General features: G+C 39.5%; 1 protein-coding gene across 1 annotated transcript; it reads right to left on the bottom strand.

Annotated features, from left to right (window-relative positions):
* Positions 1-706: 706 nt before the first annotated feature.
* rpe (ribulose-5-phosphate-3-epimerase) lies at positions 707-6077 on the bottom strand. Its single transcript, XM_079662912.1, has 6 exons — positions 5878-6077; positions 5422-5501; positions 5170-5309; positions 4928-5062; positions 1288-1374; positions 707-1191 (listed from the first exon to the last, which is right to left on the bottom strand). Exons 1-6 carry the CDS (start codon positions 5997-5999, stop codon positions 1069-1071), a joined length of 687 nt encoding a protein of 228 aa, XP_079519038.1. The 5' UTR covers positions 6000-6077; the 3' UTR covers positions 707-1068.
* Between the last annotated feature and the right edge of the window lie 14515 nt (positions 6078-20592).

Genomic DNA, 20592 nt, shown 5'->3' with positions numbered 1-20592 from the left:
TAGCATTCTGTATCCAAATCTCTTCAGCGCTGTGAGGAACGCTGTTCACAGTATGGAATCGAATGCATTATAGATAACAGAACTGCATTTCTAATCCGGCCCTGTTTAAAATATCTGTTCGTGCTATCAAATTAATAATATATGCCCACAATTTAATTATATGATTTCTTAGTGACATGTAATCCCCCTAAGTATAAGGGATTTCTGTCCAGACTCGCCATCTAGTGTATGACGAAGCAGTAAAAGTCAGAAACACAGCTTGATTTATGTATATTTTAAATAAAACCCAAAATAAACCACTGAATAATTAAGATTAAGTAACATTTTATTTTTTCAAAGTTGAGTTTATTTTAATGCATTATTTACTGTAAGGAGATTACCTTTTCTAAAAACGGAATCTGCTGTCAGCTGTCAAATAAATGGAGTTGAGCAAAGATAGTTCCCTCTGAATTGTAATAGGAAATAGAAAAGATGATCCACATGCGTAATTCAGTACTTTGAATGGGTCTACCAGTAACAATTTATTCTTCAATTTGGTAATATGAAGCAGATTAAAGGCAAACTGCAGAGATATCCACAAATCACTTGGACTCTTTTTAAAAATAATTCTCATTGAATTAAGAAGTGTACATTAGTTATGCCTAGTAGTGGGGCAAGAGCAAATGGGGTTAAATTCACGTCGTAAAATAATTGACAGAACAGAAGAGATATTAAACACAGGGCTCCTTGGACCATTTTATTGACTAAATTACATTTTTAAAACAATGTCAAACAATATTCAGGAATGTTTACAGATGTGAATTAGCATAACATCAACTCCTTTCTTGAAATGGTCATTCCCATGCTAAGGTGAGACTCACTTTGTTAACTGTTTAGAGGAGATTGTGGCAGGACAGGATGAAGATCAAGACGTTTGTAGAGGCACGGAGCAGCTTTATTCACACTGAAGTGATTTGGTCATCAGGCCCCTCCTCCGACCGTGACCCTTGACCTCAACCCCATTAATGTCCACTGGCTGCTGAGTTGATTTGCTAGATTGAGTCGGTAAAGTGTCACAGAGAGAACATCTCAGCGGTCCAGCGAACGTTTCTGGATTGCTTCGGCCACCACGGTGCGCAGGAGAGAGATGACAGATCGAGGGTCGTCGCTGCCTATCACAGCGCTGCCTGACACGATCATGTTGGCTCCTGCCTGGAGGGAACATAATCATTATACTCAGAGTAAAAAGAGAGGTGTGTTTTTATGTGTTTATTTTATTAAAGTGATATGTATGCTCGTATTCCTTACCTCTGCACACTTGTGAATGGTGTCCGGGCCAACCCCTCCATCTACTTCTATGTCTAGTGAAGGAAACTGACTCCGCAACCAGCTCACCTGGACACATGCACACAAATAGAACAATGAGCTAAAAACATAAAGCTTAAAACTAAACTCTACAACACAAGTTTCAGATGTAATAAGGACAATAATAAGGTTAAGGACTTTGCAAAAAGTTAAAATCAGCAACATCTTCTGGACTAAATTTGAACACAAGTGAGACAAGACTACTACACTTTAGTGAACAAGTGCTTTTATCTGGGCTGAGAGCAGTTAGAGGCATGTAAAAGCCTAACAGACTTCCCCACTTGTGCTAAAAAGAGAACGAGAGTGGAAGAGAGCATTTGAACTAACACTCATCTTTATTTAGAACTTATGTAATATAATGTTGTGTACTTCTGTGGTTAAGCAGACACTTGTATGGAACTTGTGCCTCACTCTTAAAGTGAAACTTTACTTACTACTGATCTCTCTCCCTTAAGAACAACTGTTTAAGATGCAATGGAGGGAGCATGCATCCGTGAGAGCAGTGGCTCAAAGAGAATTGGACAGTAGTTTATTTATATTTCACAAAAATGTCACCTTTTTTTATGTTTTCTTCCTAATGTGATACCATGCCTCTCATAACTAACTAGAGAATGCAATTCCTGAAGAAATTGCTAGTGGGAATGCTTTATGCTGAAAAGCTGACGCTGAACTGCTATGCTGAAATGTAATGTGTAAGAAGAAAGTAAAGAATTTAGATTGAAATGATACATGAAAACTGGGGGCTTGAATGTGCGATGAGAGAAGAAAAGAAAGTGAAAAGGCTTTGAAAAGCAGCAGAATATTTGAACTGCAAACTTTTGAACTAACTTGATGGCGAATGATCTGTCGCCATGGCAATGGCATTTGATGAGACCCCATAATACGCTTAGATGCGTTGATGGCTGCATCGTTACCAAACCTGTGAAGTTTTGGGCCATTTTGAGCATTTGAACTGAAGTTGTGAGAAAACCGTGTTTCATGGTGAGCATTGTGTTTTCAAGGCAACGGCATTTGAAGAAATCTTAAAACTGTCAAATAGATGTCTTCACAGCAGGGTTGCGTTCGAATAGTCCATTTAGCTTAGGAACCTTCCTAACGGAGTGAAATGACCCGGAAGTCCCTCAGTGGCAGCCATGATAAGTGGCGTTCGAATTCTCTAGAATGATAGGATAGGATGTTTCAAACTTCCTTTATAACCTCCTTTAGCTTAGGAACCACTGGACCTCCCTAACCGAAAGGACAAAATGCTGCCCCACAATGCCTTGCAGCCGCAGTATTTGACGTCACACAACAGTCGGCCGTTCACGGACACAAACGATTATGATGGAGAAATTATATCATGAAAGTTACGGTGCTTATTAAGCATTTTAAAACGTATGCCAAAGTGCTTTGTTTTGAACGTTCATCAGTATTATAATCAAAAAGAGAAATATGAATATATGTTAGTTTTTACTGAAATTATCAAATAAAGTCAACATTTCACTGAGCTGTGTGGGGTTTGTTCAACTTTTAAAAGATGTTTGAATGGTGATATACACAGTGATAGGTGTTAAAGACTAACGTTTCTAATAAATACATTTGTATTGATTTTAAGATATTTTCATAGTTCATACAATCATACGTATTGGGATCATTTGTATTAATGTGGACCGGAGGGAGAGGATGACGAGCATAAGTTTCACTTTCATTTTTTATTTCAATTCCAATTTTTGGTCATGAAGAATATGTTTCTCTGTTGTTCATAAAGCAACAGCATCAGAGCACGGTGCAGAGTCTCTAGATGAGTCCGTCGTTCTAATTAAACATCCATGTTGTAATCCTCTGAATAGAAAACTGTAGTTTCCATAGTTTCCCCACAGCAGCAGACGCATGATAAACACGTCGGATTCTCTAAAGTACCGCAGTCTCTTCTCCTAAGTCCTTTTGAATTCTCCTATCCACTATCCCTTAACCCCGTGGCGTTTCACTCAGAGGTCAAGGAATAGGAGATAGGGTTAGAATTTAGGAGCTGATTTTTAAACTATCCGAACGCAACCCTGGACTGTTAGCACACATGTGACGTTTGAGCACTTTTTGACCATTTTCATATGAGTTATAGCAATATCGTGTTTTAGGGCGATGGATGTGTTGCCATGGCAACAGCTTTTGAGGAAAACTCACTAATGGCACAGACATGTTGAAGGCTGGACCATTAACCATTATCTGAAGTCTGCTGCTCTGAGCATGTCAATTGGAGTTATGACATCATCGTGTTCCATGACACAGGTGTTTATATTTGAGCTAACGACGTGTCCAGAGATCAAAGGTTTCCATGGTGATGTGAAGTAATCTGAGAGAGGAGAGCATTTGCATTGTTCTGAATGAGATAAACCTCTTACATGTGAACGTTTTGTTGAAGAACCGTAACAGATATCGGTGAAATTTCAACGTGTGAAGCATGTCAAGGAACATGAGCATCGGAAGTGTAATTTTTGTGTACTTTTGGGTTAATAATGTGGCCTTTTTGGCAGATTAACTAAAGGTGTGCTGCTAATGCTGTGAGTAAAGATCAACTTGAATTTACAATTGGCTTTAATAGAGACATGTTGAAAGTTGTTGTCACTTCATGCCCTCAAGAGGCATTTTGTTTAATTATTTTGCTTAATTTTTTTTCAATTTCCAAGCTACTAGATGTTTTCCTACATTTCTCATGAAAAAGTATGTCTCTGGAATGTAGGGTTTGGGAATTATGGCAGGTTTAAAAGAAAATATGAAGGCAAAATTAAATCTGTCTCCACTCTAGCTGTGACATTGCGCACTCTAAAATCTGAAGAAGGCCTCTTTGCCAAGGTCTGAACAATGTTTAATATCTGTAAAAGTAAGAATCAGATTTAAAAGCTGATACACGAATAATTTCAGAAAGATGTGACATTTTAAAGTTGGAATGAGGTTTCTGAGTGAATGTATGAAGGAGCAGTTAGCAGTTGAAGAAGGAGCAGTTAGCAGTTGAAGTTGCATGAAGATTGTTGAAGTCTGAAGAATTTCTCCATTGACTTCCATGTTAAAAATGGGATGTATTATGGGATGTATCTCTGGAATTATGAAAGTTATGAATGATAAAAGTAATAGCCATTGATTCCCGACCGAGCTGAACGTTTTGATGTTTGAACGGAGTTTCTGCGATGTTCAATGTGGGAGAAGAAGCAGCGCAAAATAACCCAGCGGAATAAAGAATTTTCTGCGTCGCATAACAGATAGTGGGAATGCTGTGTCAGCATTCCCACTAAATTAACACAGGGCACAGTTTGGCGCAGTGCGCAATCTGTTGTATTCTTGCCCATGTGCTTTACCTTCGGTATATGCGATCTTCTCTTTCCAAGTTTAGTAATAATGTGAATATAAGTTAAAAGTAAAATAATTGCAATAGTAGGGATTTCTTTATCTCTGCTTTCAATGTCAAATCAGTACTAATGGCCCTTTTGTAACTTATAATGTCTCAAAATCACAATATAAAAGTGAAGCTAATTTACTGTATGCACTTTTCAATTTGGTTTTGCGGTGGTGTGTAAGGCTCCTGTTCTTCCTACCTATGGTATTTCCTTACCTTGGGCATCATGTCTTCCATGAACTTCTGTCCTCCAAAGCCAGGTTCAACAGTCATGACAAGAGCCATGTCGATCTGGTTAGCCCAGGGTGCTAGCTCTTCAACAGTAGTACCAGGCTTTATGGCCAAACCCACCTACAAAAATCCCAAAGTTTCAGTATAGTTCACTTATGTTTGTAAAAATGTGCACGCGAAAGCACAAATGTTTTTCTGCATCATGCTTTGCAGCTTTATTTTCTCACCTTCATGCCACTTTCTCGTATCTCCTTGATCAGGTTTCCAGGGTTGGTGGTGGACTCTATGTGGAATGTGTACTGGTTGGCTCCTGCTGCAGCCATGGGCTTCACCCATTGCTCCGGCCGGGACACCATCATGTGCATGTCTGAAACATTACAACTTTAACAGTACTGCACAGAGCAAAGGCATGGATAACTTGATTGGATAATTAGGTTATGGTAAGTCTAGCATATGATAAGGAATGGGTCTTCTCTCACCAAAGAAAGGGTCTGGGCCTACTGACTTCCTTAGGCTCTCTACCATCGGATGTCCAAATGTGAGGTTGGGTACAAAGTGCCTTAAAAAAGGAACAAACACAGATAAGGAACCTCTAGCTGGAATGACATTCTCTATTGTTGCATTATCAGTTGCAAACAAACGCATTGCACAAGAGGAAGGTAAGCAATGACTACACTAGCAGGTAAAAGGAGGAAGTCTGCTGTTAAGACTTATAATGTTTGACACCCTGAGGTTTTAAAACCCTCTTCATTTACACACTTACGCAAAATAAACCCAGTTACATAAATATTGGCTTCCCCAGCTTTACTTCTGGTGAACTAGGTTAGCTTGTTGATGTTTTAGCTCAACTTTAGCTCTCGCGCACTGAACTTCCTATCGGCTTGCTAGTCGTTAGCATGCTAGCTTGTCTTTAGTTATTAACACATTTAACTGACCCGTCCATAACGTCCAGGTGCAGGTAGTCTGCCCCGCAGCCCATCATTCGCACGCACTCCCGGCCCAGGCAGGCCAAGTCGCTGCTCAGGATGGACGGCCCGATCTTTGCACTGTAAGCCATGCTGGTACTGTCTGCATGCAGCCTGGCAGCTAACACCAGTCAACACAACACACACTACAACTTCCGCTTATACCTTTCAAAATAAAAACCATGAGCAGCTACAGTTTCTGTCATATTGAGTGTTGGAAGAAGTTCTTCTTAATTTGTACTTAGGTTAAAGTAGCAATTCTCAATTTAAAAGGTAATTTCTAACCAATTAAAGTACTGTATTCAAAATATTGCATGCAGGAATATCAGTGTCACAATATAAAAGTAATGTAATCTGAACTCATCATAATGTCCTTTATTCAAACATTTTCTAAAGTTAAAGTTTGTCTGAAATGCCTCATAATTTCAACCTCTAAATATAATTCCCCCTGCAGCCTGAAATGTAGATTTGAGACATTTTAAACATATTTACTTTCCGTTCTCAATTTAGTCGTTTGTTAAATTGCTATCAAGTCTAATTACTGTACTCAAACTTCCTCCTTCAAAATAAGACATTCCCTACTTCTCGACACTAGATGGCGCAAAGCTCATAATGAGTGATGTACTGACGTCTCGGGCCTTTTCGTTGTATTTCATTTGAAAGGCTGATTGTTGGTTGAGGGGAAGAATACAGTAATAAAACTGCCAGTAGTCTCTTCATTGTGCATACACGGTGCCAATACTTTTTATTGGACTATATAAAGCCACTTGGCAGAGAATTCTTTAAAAAACAGTAGCCTGTGAACAAAACCTATGTGATTCATAGGAAACTTTGTTGGGTAAAAGGGGACACTGTTTTGTAATCAGGGTGTTACTTTTGACCCCGATTACTAAATGGTGCAAAGGATAAAGCATTGGGAAACTCTTTGAATCCTTTTTTCAATTTAATTTATCCGGCATTCTCTCTGCTCCAGTTTTTCTGTAGCTTTTTAGTATCTGGTTTTGTTTTTTATTGTCACTGAGATTTCTGCTTGTCAGCCATCCATCTGTCTCTGTCATTCAGCTGTGCCTTCACTGAAAATATAAGTAACGTGACGGCATGAACAGATATACCCAGATAGTTTAATGGCATCATAGAAGAAAATAGTTTTCCACACTTGGTACTACAAGGACACAGGCACGTATCGACATAAAGTTGTCTGGGCTTTAGAAAATAGGTTTTATTGATTCAAGCAGTTGGCTGGATGAAGAGAAAGCTAGCCTGCAGGGTAAATTGTCTGCAACAGACCTGTGATGAATCTATTCCTCACAAGATAGAAAACTCTTTGAAGAAATATAAAAAAGAGATCAGTTGGACTGTTACCTTTAGAAAAAAGTCTTTAATATCCTGTTACCCAACACCAGCTTGAACAATGACATACAAATGAGACCAGAGAAACAAAATCTTTAATGTATATCTTTAAAATGCTGATCTATAGTTAAAAATAAATAAAAATGACATGCCACATACATGTATTATCACTTATATTAATATTATTTCATTTTCAATGTATTGCCTTTTGTGGACAGTATTCAGTTAAGTAAATATGCATTTTTAAGTAAAATCCATCACAACACCTGCATAAATCTACCTGTTATGGCATTTTATTTCCTATAGTTGGGTGTCATTTGAGCTCTTCAGAAATAAAGTTTGCAGTAAAATGTGCTGATATGATTGTTACCTTCATCATCTTGAACACAGTCCACGAATGGTATGAATATCTTTTCAGATGAGTCTCTAAGATGGTGTGATTTATACGAAGCAGATGGCTGCGGTTTTAATAAGCCTCTGCAGCACTTTGCTGAGGGCTGGCCCACAAAGAGCCACACTCATATACCCAGATTGGTTTAACAGAATCTGACATTTACAAGTTTTACCCACGTTTCACATTCACTGCAGCAGTTACTGAAACACTGGTGGCACAGTATAATGTGGTGTATGTGATATTCGAGGATCGTTAAGGCTGTGTAAGTTTGCTTCATAAAGAACCGGGGCCTCCAGAGTTTCTGAAGGAGGTAGTAAAAAGGCTTCAGGCATTGACAGTCATTTTGTAGACCAGTGGCATAGAGGCTGAGTTTTATCAGTCTGTCCATGTAAAAGGTCTTCATGCTGTCTCTCGAAATCTTGTGAGCATCTTGTGAGGGGTTTTCCAACGAAGATTTTGAACTAAGCTTCTTAACTAAGCGGTTACAAATTATATTTCTTGAGGGTTCGCACACTGATGCATCTGTGGGGGTTCGTTCTTTCTTATGCAGCTGACACAAAGACACATTCCTTCACCAAGAACATCATTAGAGTCCACCAAAGACCCCCAGAGGTAACTGCAGGTTCCCATTAAAGACACCTTTTTTGGTTTAGTGGAGCTCAGGAATGTGACTTGCAAACAATTTTAGAATACAGCAAAGTCGTACTGCATAGCTTATTGTTGAAATGTTGTTATTTTAAAACACTCCAACTACAGTTGCTATGAGCATACACACAATATCAGGAAACATTTTCAAATGCACTGAGTAATCTGCATGTATCATTTGATATATACTGCACAGTCAGTATAGAGTTAAATGTCATCCTGGTGCAATGCTGTTTAACAAGCCTTACATTTGGAATTGAGCCTTAAATTGTGGCTCTCTGTAAAACCACATCGTCTTACCAGTGCTATAGGCTAGGTGCCTCCAGATTTACAGTACTGGCCGAGTCATTCAGAAATCATTTGAATGATCAAAATCTTTGTGTGTGTGTGTGTGTGTGTGTGTGTGTGTGTGTGTGTGTGTGTGTGTGTGTGTGTGTGTGTGTGTGTGTGTGTGTGTGTGTGTGTGTGTGTGTGTGTGTGTGTGTGTGTGTGTGTGTGTGTGTGTGTGTCTGTGTCTGTGTACTCTACATATTCAACTTCTTCATGCCGTGAATGAACTGCGGTCTTAAGGATCTTGTAGATGAAGGTTTCTCGTTACATGCATTCCTGCATCTCATTCATCCGTGAAGACAATCAAAAAATTTATTTTGTTGAAAAGACAGAAAATTGGAGTTATTGTTCATTTTCATTTGTATTAGCCCCTACCATTTTTGTGATTTTATGTCTGTTAAGTTGTTTATAAATGAGTCGTTTTTTTAACAAAAAATTTTTTAATGATTTTTTTTTTTTCACTACACTGGCATACGGCTCAATCAGCACTTTCAATCGTGTCCCTGAAGGTTTAGATTTAGACGTGTCAGGTGGCTAATTAACAGTGTGTATCAAACATGTTTAAACCTGTTAATAGTCTTTTGAAGTGCATCATTTGCCAACTATGAATAAATTATCTGGTAAATCAGTGGCAAGCTCAGTTCAAATGAAGAACCAACTGAAAACAACATACTAAAAAAACGCCTCCTTCATTAAAATTGCTAATCTGCAAGGGAAATGATGGAATTCCTGTGTGTGCTTTAAAGCGCTCTTCAAGACGTGGACATTGGCATTAGGCAGTATTTGACCTGTAACCTTGGATACGTGGAGTTTATGTGACCTTTAACCTCTGCTATAGAAAGCAGGAACAGAGGACATGCTGCTCTGTTTTTTTTCTTTTCGTCTACAGTGGTTGATCATTAAGTTCTTGGCGCAACTCAAAACTATTCATGTATTATCTTGATTGAAACCCTCCTCCTGCTTCCCGCCAGAAGTTGACTCTAGCCTCCTGAGCAAACAGAAAACGATAACCTAGTTTCTTGTGATGGTCGGAAGGAGAGTGTGCAGCATGTGTCCTTGCAGCCTCTCCCTTCCTGGGCTTAAAGTCTTCGTGGTCGGGGTCTATTAGTGGAAAGGGAAGGGTGGGGAGAGTGATACCTCCCTCCTCTAGGTTAAAGCTCCCCATTAAATGTGTTTTGGTCGCAGCCCTTTATTATGGATGCTCAACACGCAAACATTCAGTATTTTATGTCAGGATGTCCATAAAGTTGGATTAGTAGGGAAAGCGCTGCAGGGGCGTCTGTTTATCCTGCTTCCTAAAGATTGAAGAGTTACTAATCCAATCAGCAGGTATGTGAAGGAAGCAAAACAAAAAGGAAATCTATTTGAATCTATTTGAAATCATTACATTTTGTAAGGCACATTTTTAGTGTTACGCCTTGGCCATAAAACTTGTCAATGTTCTTGGGCGTTGCACAAAGACTTATTACAATGCACACAGAGGAAGTTAAGAAGCACTGGTGATTTGTTGTGTCTCCAAGGTTTTTAATCATTTACCATTTAAATTGAGACTTTGAACTAGGAATACCAAACTGTTGGTCTTTATTTGTGCTGTTATTTGATCATTAATGATTTGTCACATCATAACAAGTACATAAAGTATACAAAATACATTTTTAGAATCATTGAATTGGTCCTTTAATATTAATATATTGTTGTTGTTCGATGTTTTTTCTTGCCACATGTCTAAATGCGTTTTTCAGAGGATAATTAGCGTTATGTCAATAAATTAAACAGCATTAGATCAATTTGTCTCATGGTTTGTATTCTTTGACATGACCTCAGCTGTATGTACCCTGACCACAGCACACTTCACTAGCGGCCAGCATATAACTGTAATTGCCTGTAAAAAAATACCCTAGGGGAAAGAGGACCCACCATTCATAATTTAGTGCTTTATAGAGGACAAAGTGTTCCTTCAAAGGGTCGAAATGTGACCACAGGGGCACCTGGGGACATTTGAAAATGACAGTATGAGGTCATAAAAGAATAAAACCCGTAATTATTGAGAACATTATTTGTGATTTAATATCATAGCCAATCAAGTTTGTTTATGTGAGCAAGGCTTACTTCCAGACTTCATAAGAAACTAATCTACTCAAATTAATCTTTAAAAATTAAAAGAGGAATGTGAACTCAAGGGGGCTGCTGATAAAAACACTGCAGGGTTTTGTTATGTTCTCACAGCGTGCTCTTTGGCAGGGGTTTGGTTTATGAACATGGAAAATAGAGCTGAGATCAGACCGAGATATGTTTATTGATTTTATGTTTTACATATTTATTCCTTGTTATCTGATATCCAAGATATATTTCTACTTTAAATAGTGAGTATCAAGCAACCTAAATCAATTGTATTTGATGATACAAATATTCAAACACCCATATTTAACACACTAATGATAAGCTTAAAGTCTTACAGAGCTAAAGCAAATCTGGCAACAAAGGAGAGTATTATGTCCACACTCTTCAGAGAGCAGCCAGATCGATATCCATGTGCATGCTGAAGTGTGAATCATGAGGATTGTGTCATCTGCTGGGGAGAGTTTAACACGCTGGTAGTGCTATAATACAATACAAATATCAGCTGCAGAGCATTACTCACTGTGGAAAAAAAACATTTAGGAAACTCTTTGGCTATGACCATCATTCGCCTTTGGAGAAAACAACTTTATTTTAAATATCATTACAAGATGATTCAAGTGGGAGTGTGAGTCCTGACCTCACATCTGGTGTTTCCAGCAGCTGTTGGACCGACTGCTGAGAGTGTTGAGCTGCATCCAAATATTCTCCAAAATGATGTCCTCTGTGAATTGTTGAGGGATTTACTGCAGGACACGGGTATCTGGGATGCTCACAGATGCAGTTATGGTCATACAAATGTTAACACGCACATTAACTCGATGGAACATTGCCTCTTCTTGTCTGTGAGGTAAAACATTCCCCTGAAAGGATTCGACCACTATGGAGAACAACAGTCAGTGAACCCAATGACTGACTGACAAGCAAGATTAACATTTAGACTTTGAGGAGTTATTTATCCATGTGTTCGATGGACTGGATTGGATTAGCAGCGGCATCTGTAAATGAGTAAGTGGTAGTGCAACTAAAAGGCAAGTATATGAGAAAAACTAGTCCTAAGAATTGGATTTCGAAGTAGCTGATTATGTACCTTACTGTTTCTTATATAGATGTTTGCTGGCGTATTTTTATGAAATGTCTTATAATGAATGCTGATAATGTCAGGCAATTCAGTCATCAACACGAAGTTTGCATAGTAAAGGGCAGTAGCTATCATTTAGATTCACCTCTGCTCATTATAAACTTTTATATCATCTCATTCTCATCAATATCTCCTTGGCAATAGGGACCGTTGATGTCATCTCCGCATGCTGTAATTCAGCAAAGAAGAGTAACAGTGTTTCAAAAATATCCAAGTCTCAATATTTCATACTGCAATGAACTCATGGACATGACGCATGAAGGTATTGTGCTTTCCCTGCTGCTTATGAAGTAGAAAATGGCCAATCTATACCGCCTACCACTTTATGTCTTCAGCACGCAGAAGGGCAGTATTTATAAATGTCAGAAAATGCACACAAACACAAATCAATGCTGTCAAGAGTATCAAGTCTTGAAATGATGTTGACTTTATACTCCATCTGAGTCCTCAGTCCTGTCAATGAAACATGTGGGCGCCGTTATCAGAGGAAATTGCCCGTTCCATTAAAAACAAAGATAAAATGCCTAACTTGTGCACACATCCTTACAAAATGTTGCCCCACTCTCCAATTAACCTCACACAGAGAAAGGACGGAAGTGAGAGCACCAGTTTGATGGGTTACAGCCCCCCGGAGACTCACAGACCACTTCACTAAACTCCAGGTTTTATTGTGGCCGCGTTCCTACAATCTGAGTGTTTTTCTTACTGCCTTTAGATATCCTTTGAGGTATTTTTGCTTCTGGTATTCTGCTTTTCCCGCTGCTGGTTGGCTGCATACAAGGCTAATATTGACTTAAGTGATGTGTTTTTGTTTGGCATGGGAACGCTTCAAGCTTTTGCTGCTTACTGGCCTCTTTGAGTGGCTTAGCAGAGGGGCCTGGCAGATAGCCAACATTTATAGAAGCTAATAATGGGCTCTGCTATATGGTACTGCTTTGCTCATTAGATGCGAGGAGAAGGTGTGGAAGAAGCAGCTATTTTAGTACGAGCTGTGGTTTGATTAAGTGTATGTGCATAGCACTGCATTAAACTGAAGTTATGGTGTTATCCATAGAGATATCACTGAAAGCCAAATTAAAGGGGGTTATAATATTTCAGAGCTGCATAGAGGAAGATACTTATCTGCCAGGAAACATCCCATGGCATTGAGAGAGAAAAACAGAATAAAGAAATGATGGATCATAATTGAGGAGCTAGGATCAATGGGCCCTCAGATTTCACGAGCTACTCCATCAACAGGAATGGAGGCACGGTAGGGAGCTGCGCAGCACAAAGTAAACACAAATCCACGCGTGCCTTAACAAATCTTTCCCTCAATAATGCTGAAACTATCCAAAAGACAAACAGAGATGCTGACAGCTTTGGAGGAGATCCACCCAGCAACGAGGTTCAGCCACGTAACTAATCAATGTTGTTTTTCAGGCCCTGACAGGGTGTTCCCTCTCTGGGTTATGTAAGGTCTACAGCACCGGAGAACATGGAGTGTTTGTCGTTAATAAGGGTGGAACTCCCGTTGAGTAAAATAACCAGTCCTGTGGGTATAACTTTAGTCTTAACAGTTACCATGTTACTCTGAGATAAAGTTTAATGTTAGCAATGACGGCTTGTTTTCATACACTTGCCTTTCGACCCAAAATGTTGTTTTGTGAGCTGCAAAGAAAATGTTATGGTAATGAGGGCGGTAGATTAGCTGAGCATGTAGTAAAGAGGCCTCTCTCTCTGGTTGAAACAACTTTAGCACATTATTACTGCCAAAAAGGTTGTGTTTTGTGGCCTGAATCTTTCTTGGAAAGGTGAAACTTGGGCCAAGGGAGAAAAACAAACAATCTTTCACTTTAGCAAACATTGCGAGATACAGCGTTTGGCTAAGATGATGTTCTGTGCTCTCTGAGTCCCCTTTCAGTGTTTGTTTCTCTCTAATTCTCGGAAAGAAACCCTTCAGCTGAAAACGTCAAGAGGTTCCTTTCATTGAATACATAGTGGTAGGCGTTCAAGATTTGTAAATGCAGTAAAAAGTGCAGTACTGATATTACATTTGATCCTTGTTTAGATTTAAACAACTGGAATATTCCATATATGAAGTTTGTTTAATAAAGAAATATTCAATTGTTTTTGGAAAATAATTGCTGCATGGCTGCCTTAAGAGTAACTAGATGATAAGATTGACTACAGTTTAAATACATTTTGATGTTTACACGTATGTCAACATAATTACGTATTATTATTTGTATGCCTTGGGACCACACACATTCTGCGATGTTTCCTTAAAGCTTAGAAACAAACAATTACCAAAACAACTTTTAAAAGACTTCCATAATATTTCACTAACAAATAAGGACAAACAGTAATAGCAGCAATAACAAACACCATGCTGTTTTGGATTTTATCTTGCTGCGTATCTGTAGTTCCTGACATTCATGTACATATCTGTTGTTCATTCCTGCGGTATTAAGACACTCATGTATCCCTGGCAGGAATTTCCCCTGGGCCGCTCTCTGTTTTTTCTGCTGTGTCCCTGCCCTGCCTCTAGAGGTGAGGGAAAGTTCAGCCCCACCAAATCTGGAGTCTGAAAGACTATCTCAATCTTTATTTTTAGTGTATTTCTGGACTGTTTTGGGAAAATATTCCGCCTCCATGAGATTCAAATATGTTCACCTTTGAGTATTTTACATACTTTAAGCGTATTCTTGAATATACAATTAATGAAAACTGATATGTGTGTGTGTTGATTGTGTATGCCTGCTTGTGTGGGTTTGTTACACAGTGTGCTCAGATCCATATCCAATCCTTTGTGTAAAACCAAAGCAGTATATAATGTTCAACTAACCGATGAATACATAAAGGAATAGGATAACTGTTGCAATGATTATGGTAGTGACCAATGGGAGAATCAAATTACTTGCAGACAATGGGAAAGAGAAACCTGTGAATAGCATCTTCTGATAAAACCAGTAAAACAAGAAGTGATTCACGTCAGTGCCTTGGCAGCTTCTCAATGTTCTGAGCTGGAAGTTGTTTTTCAGCGGCAGCTTGATGCCATCAGGGGCCAATTTTCATCATTATGTCCAGAGCTGTCTCCAAGCTGTGTTCCCCAAGTGCTTTATGGATAAGCGTAGACTACAATCAATATCACCTTCACTATATAAGGTTGTGTAAAATTATCCATAAGGGATTGACATATTCAACGATGGCAAAGATCAGGAGAATGGAGACATGGGTTGCAAGTGTTGGACTCTTGGCTTTCCTTCTGCGTCATTCCCGAGCAGCGGCAGCAGATATCATGTCCAGATGTTGTTGCAGATTATAGTGGACACTGTGATATTTCCCCTATTTGCCCTACAGATCCATGCTATCTTTGGCACTTTAACCCTTCAAAACTGCTGTTATGAATATATTTAGAAAACAATTGATCAAATTACTACACAATAGGTGAGAAGAGCCGCTTGTAGTGACAAACCCGCTAAGGTTTAAAAAACGCTGCAGTTAAGCTCAGATCTACAGAGTGTTTTAGTGCCCTTCTAGTCTGCAACTTTGGTTGTCCAACCATCTTAAGGACTGTGGTTGAATCCCTGGTCTCTGCAGTCAACATGTCAAAGTCTCCTTGGAAAAGATACTTGAAGATATACTTGAATCCCAAATGGCTTCGGTGTGTGAATGTGTGTGTGAATGTTTATAAGTCCTGATGAGCAGGTGGCACCGTATGGAAGCATCTGCCTCTGTATGAATGTTTGTAAATGATCACCTGATTTACCATTTATTATTGACTTTTTTGGTTTATTCTGTGTGTGAAAATTGGACTTTCATTCTTCCAGAAACATGGCTTCAATTATTGTTTCTCCCTGTATTCTGTTTGTGAGAATGCATGCAGCTGTTTGGGCTGTAAAGTTCTCAAATACCAATGATGTATTTACAACTTGTTTGCATTGCCACCACTGACCATACAAATATGGACAGTTTTCAAGATGTCAAGACAGCTGTCCAGGTACTGTCAGATGAAAAAAGTCAACAAAGACACATTCCACATGTGAACTCATCTGTGAGTCCTGCCTGCATGTAAGCAATGTTATGACTCTCCTTGGACTGTGGTGTCCTTTCACTTCTAAAGGTTAAACTGTATCCTGCTCCAGAGTCCGATTTGGGATCTTTCCAGTCTTGTGTTTCTATTTAACAAGTCAGTACTGTGACCAAGCAGAACCACCACCATAGTCATTCTTTCTCTATAGACATTTCCATCACTACAGCATTCAAGATAAGACATTTATAGCTGCAACTGTCACTTCCTCATTCGACTCTGACTCATGATGGAAAACTAGTAACTAAATCACAAACCATGATGTAACCAGGCAAAAGTGTACACACAACAAATGGTGACATGTATGTCATTACTTCTTATAAAATCAAGATACTCAGAGGAGTTAGATTTCTTCAGGCAGAAAATGTCAGGACCCTGCAGACTCCTGAAGTTGAATGAAAATTGTTGATGCTGAAAACCATTATTACCGCAGTGGTGACTTATTCCTGAACCCAAACTGTCAACCCCTTTATCTTCCCTCCACCATGTTGACACCGCAACACACTTAGATACAAGATCACACACCCATCAATCATTTTACACCAAATGTTAGAGCCTTCCACAAGCCTTTGAGGTGAGATGGGACCAATGGCCTACAACCATACAACACAGGGCTGTTAAACAAAGGAGAGAGCTTACCAATGGAACATGGCTGCATTTTACAGCAGGTCACAGTGGTGAACCCACAAGAACATAATAGTTACATTTTCAACTTGATGAGACAAGTAGAAAATCAAGACAATAACTAAATACATTTGGAAAGAAAAAACCTACAGGCCGCTTTAGGGGAACTTCCACTTTGGCCTTCAAAGCAAACATAAAACCCTAAAACATAAACTTTCATGACAAAGCTGACATTAAATAAGGCGGTTCTCTCGACAAAAGATAAGACCATGCACTCTGCTTTTTGAGAAGAACCAGCTCATGGGAATAGGATCAGGAAGAAGGGCTAAATGTACACTAGCGTACACTAAACGCCTCATGATTGACGCTAATGGAAGAGCAGAGTTGATAATGTTTCCGGCTGAAAGTCATAAACACCTCTACCTCTGTGCTGAGTCACATTCTCACTTCTTACCGTCATTACATCTCACTTGTGATGAATGAAACAGGCCAAGGATGTTGAAGGGAAGCAGACATCTGCAAGTTGATTAAGCTATTCGTTTAAACCTCTTTAAGCCTTCCTGAAGCTTTAACTGAGCCGCCCTTTGTGAGAAAGTAAACTGTGCTGCCGTGTATTCTCACACGCTGGCATGACGTGCAGGCACTCACACGTTTCCAAACGGGCATGCACGGCTTCACGCAGCACATGTAGGTAGCCTACTGTAGAGCCTCACATATGCAGAAAGCAGCGCACACATGTGTACAGACACATCTGTGAAACCAAAATGTCTCGATTAATGTGTGTGGATTCAAAAGAAGGGGATTGAGCCTTTGATATCTGTATATCTGTGTTTCCATTACAAGGCCACCTACTCAGCACTATGTATACTCCGTACAGCAAACATAATCCTCATAGCGGGAGAAACAGGAGGAGGGGAAGAGTCTGGTGAGAAAATAGGGGAAAAAATGTCTGAGAATTTAATTAAAAATGTGGATTAAGGACGGAGAATAATTACACAGTGTTGTGAAAGAGTGAGTTGAAGTGTTTTTAAAGCTTGCAGCAATGTAAAAGGGCACCTGTGTGCGCTTGTAGATGACCTGTGTTTTATGAGTATTTGTATTTGTCCACCCCCAGAGGAAGGTCTGTGTGTGACCACTCTGTAGCCTGGTGTAGATCAGGTTCGCTGCCTGTGTGTGTCCCTGCCATGGACCCCCTCTGGTGGGCCGGGGTGATGGATGGTGCCTGGAAGCTCTGGAGCCGCTGAGTGTTCGTATGAGTGCCTGTCTTAGCTTTTACCTGACAGTTATAGATGATAGATGCTTTTTAGTTGGTGTGCATGTGTGAATAAGTTTGGGTGTGAATGAGTGACAGCTTACTGATGGTTGTTGTGTTTCGGGTGTTATTCTAGCGTTATTGATTACAAGGTGACAGGTATGTGAAGGAAAGCTATTTAATACTGTAGCAGAGAGTGGTGAAACACACACCTACGCATGCCTCCTCCCTTAAACTTGTGTTTGTTCAAACCCCCAACTTCTCCTATAGAATTACAATCCATATACCAAGCTGGAAAGCCCAGTTTGGGTTACTTGTGACATATCAGCCATAATGAAAAAGTCCATTCATCAATCTACAGTGCGGAAAAGTGTTGGTTTACTGACTTGACTAAGGTACTAGAAAACGTACCACATTTCACGTGGAGAAATGTTTGATGAGAGGAAGGTGATTCTTGGCAAAACCATCTATCTAGCTAAACAATGAGCCTTTGTTTTTACAGGTAAGTGGCATGTATCTTCAAAGTCTCTACAGCCAAGAAGCAGCTCTGTGGGGTTGTGATAAATGCTAACAAGTGAGCATTGACAATGCTAACAGGTTTTAACAACAGATTAGTGATGAGTAGCTTATGGTGAGTTTTCAAATGTCTTACATGTATGTAAGTGTTAGTGTAAGTTTGTCCGGTGTAGGGTTGGTGTGCCTGTGATAAGAGCGAAGCAAATCAAAAGACCTCAAAATAAAAGTGCACCAAAAACACATTTTGTTCCTTAGTCATTTTTCATCCTTTTTCGTGTTTCTTGTCTTCAAAGGGTCTCCATTTTAATTAAGGGAATTTCCACATAAATAAGAAAAATCGGACACAAAAGACTTACATTCCATCTATTGCTTACTCCCTCCGTCTCTCCTGTCATCTTTCTGGCATTTTTTGGCCCCGAGACCTCCATTAGTGCCGTTTGAAGTCCCATGTTACTATAGTAACTTAATTGGAAAGCACTGTAAATCATCAAGATCCTTCATTTTGTTTTAACGAGATGAGACGCTGCAAAAGAACCGAACAAGGCTGTTGATGCCAATTTTCTTTTCTTTTTTTAAGCTAAAAAAACCCTGTACTAGCTGATCCATGGCATCCCAAACTGTAAAGTTACAATAAAGAGAAAAAAAAATCTGTTGATTGTACATCATATATTCTCGTCTCAACACTAATGGCCTCGTGCAGGGTTGCTAGGTGGTGCAAAAATATTGGAGTGCTTTGGTAGCTGAGTCACATTGCATTTCCAATAATTACAGCATCCCAGTTTCGCTTCTTGCCTTGGGTCTTTTGTTGCTAGTTATACCCCTCTCATCCTGCCCAATTACTATACTCTGTCAAGATCTTTTTTCTTTATAGTTTCAGCTGTGACAAAGTGTATGCCTTGATGCTAATCTAAATAGTTATAAATACATGAGGGTGAATGCATGGTAGAGAAAGGGACAGAAGAGGACCAACTCTGAATTTAGACTTGGAAAATGTTCTATTCATAACCAAAGGTCAGACGGGAAATACAATCTGTGGCATGTTTTCATTCGGTCAATTGTGTGGATGAATGCTGAGATTTGGTGTCACACACACAGTCTTTGGGCGTGTCAGCTCTCGGCCACCCCACCCAAAACCCCCTCACCCCCACCAGGAACCTACAACTTCCTCCTCTATTCATCTTGCTACGATTTTGTTTTATTTCTCAGGAGTTGTTTTACAAACTCATTTGTCAAGCAGCACAAACGTTTATCGAGCCCCATAAAACCAAGCTTAGGAAAACAGTGGCGGGGAAACTCTCCTTTTTGTACAAAGAGAGGGATTACAGAAACCTCGATCAGGTTTTGAAGTCATTGTATCGAGGCCAACTGCAGCAAACCTCATCCACAATGAGGAACAGAAGTCTCAGTTTCAGGATCAAAGTTGGTTTATAGTGAAAACAGTCCAATGCTGTTCATCTTGTTTGTGTGGGTGTGTGTTTGTGCATTGCCATTATGAATTTACTTGTATAGCAGCGGGGTGTATGACGTGCTTGTGGTGTAGCTTGAGTGGACGCACAACCTGTCGGAGGAAGAGTTAGAGGAGTTCCAGGGGAGCAGTGGGGGTTTCACTCCCGCCGGGGGAGTAACTGGGGTGTTATGGAGGATGACGAGTACCTCTTGTTAAAGCCAAGATGCTCAGAGGTGGTTGTTGAAAGACATGCAGACATTCGTTTTCACCTCAGGGTGTGAATTGTGTGTGTGTTTCATGGTGAGAGAAACTCCCTGTAAACTGATACCATGCAGAGGTCTATCTGTCTTGCTATCGAGAAAAGAAGAAAAAAGGAAGAGCGAGACAGATGTTTTTTTTTCTTTTCAGTGACAGACATAAAATAAACACTGATACATTATCAGTGACACGAATAGTTGAACCAACATTTAGTACACAATAGAGGGTCTGTTATGAACAAGGTGAATGCTGATGGGTAATGAGGCAGAAATGCAGTGTAACCACAACTGCTGTTATCTATGACTAAACGAAACCTTAAAGGTGTAAAAGTAGATTGGTGACGTCATATTTAATTTGTCATCCCTATAAAATCTGCTCTTGTGATGCAATATCTAATTATGACAACTTAAACATGAATCAACCTGTTCATTATATTTCATTTCATTTAGCTGAGAGGTTTATCCAAAGTGAGTGCAAAAAACCAAGGTGTATGGTTACGCTTAGGCACTCACAGCTTGGTTAATGTTAGGGAATGAGC

Source organism: Notothenia rossii (genome assembly GCF_949606895.1).
Source record: "Notothenia rossii genome assembly, chromosome: 2".
NCBI classification, from domain to species: Eukaryota; Metazoa; Chordata; class Actinopteri; order Perciformes; family Nototheniidae; genus Notothenia; species Notothenia rossii.
Note: the sequence above shows the minus strand (reverse complement) of the source record. Positions and strands in the feature narration are given on the sequence as shown.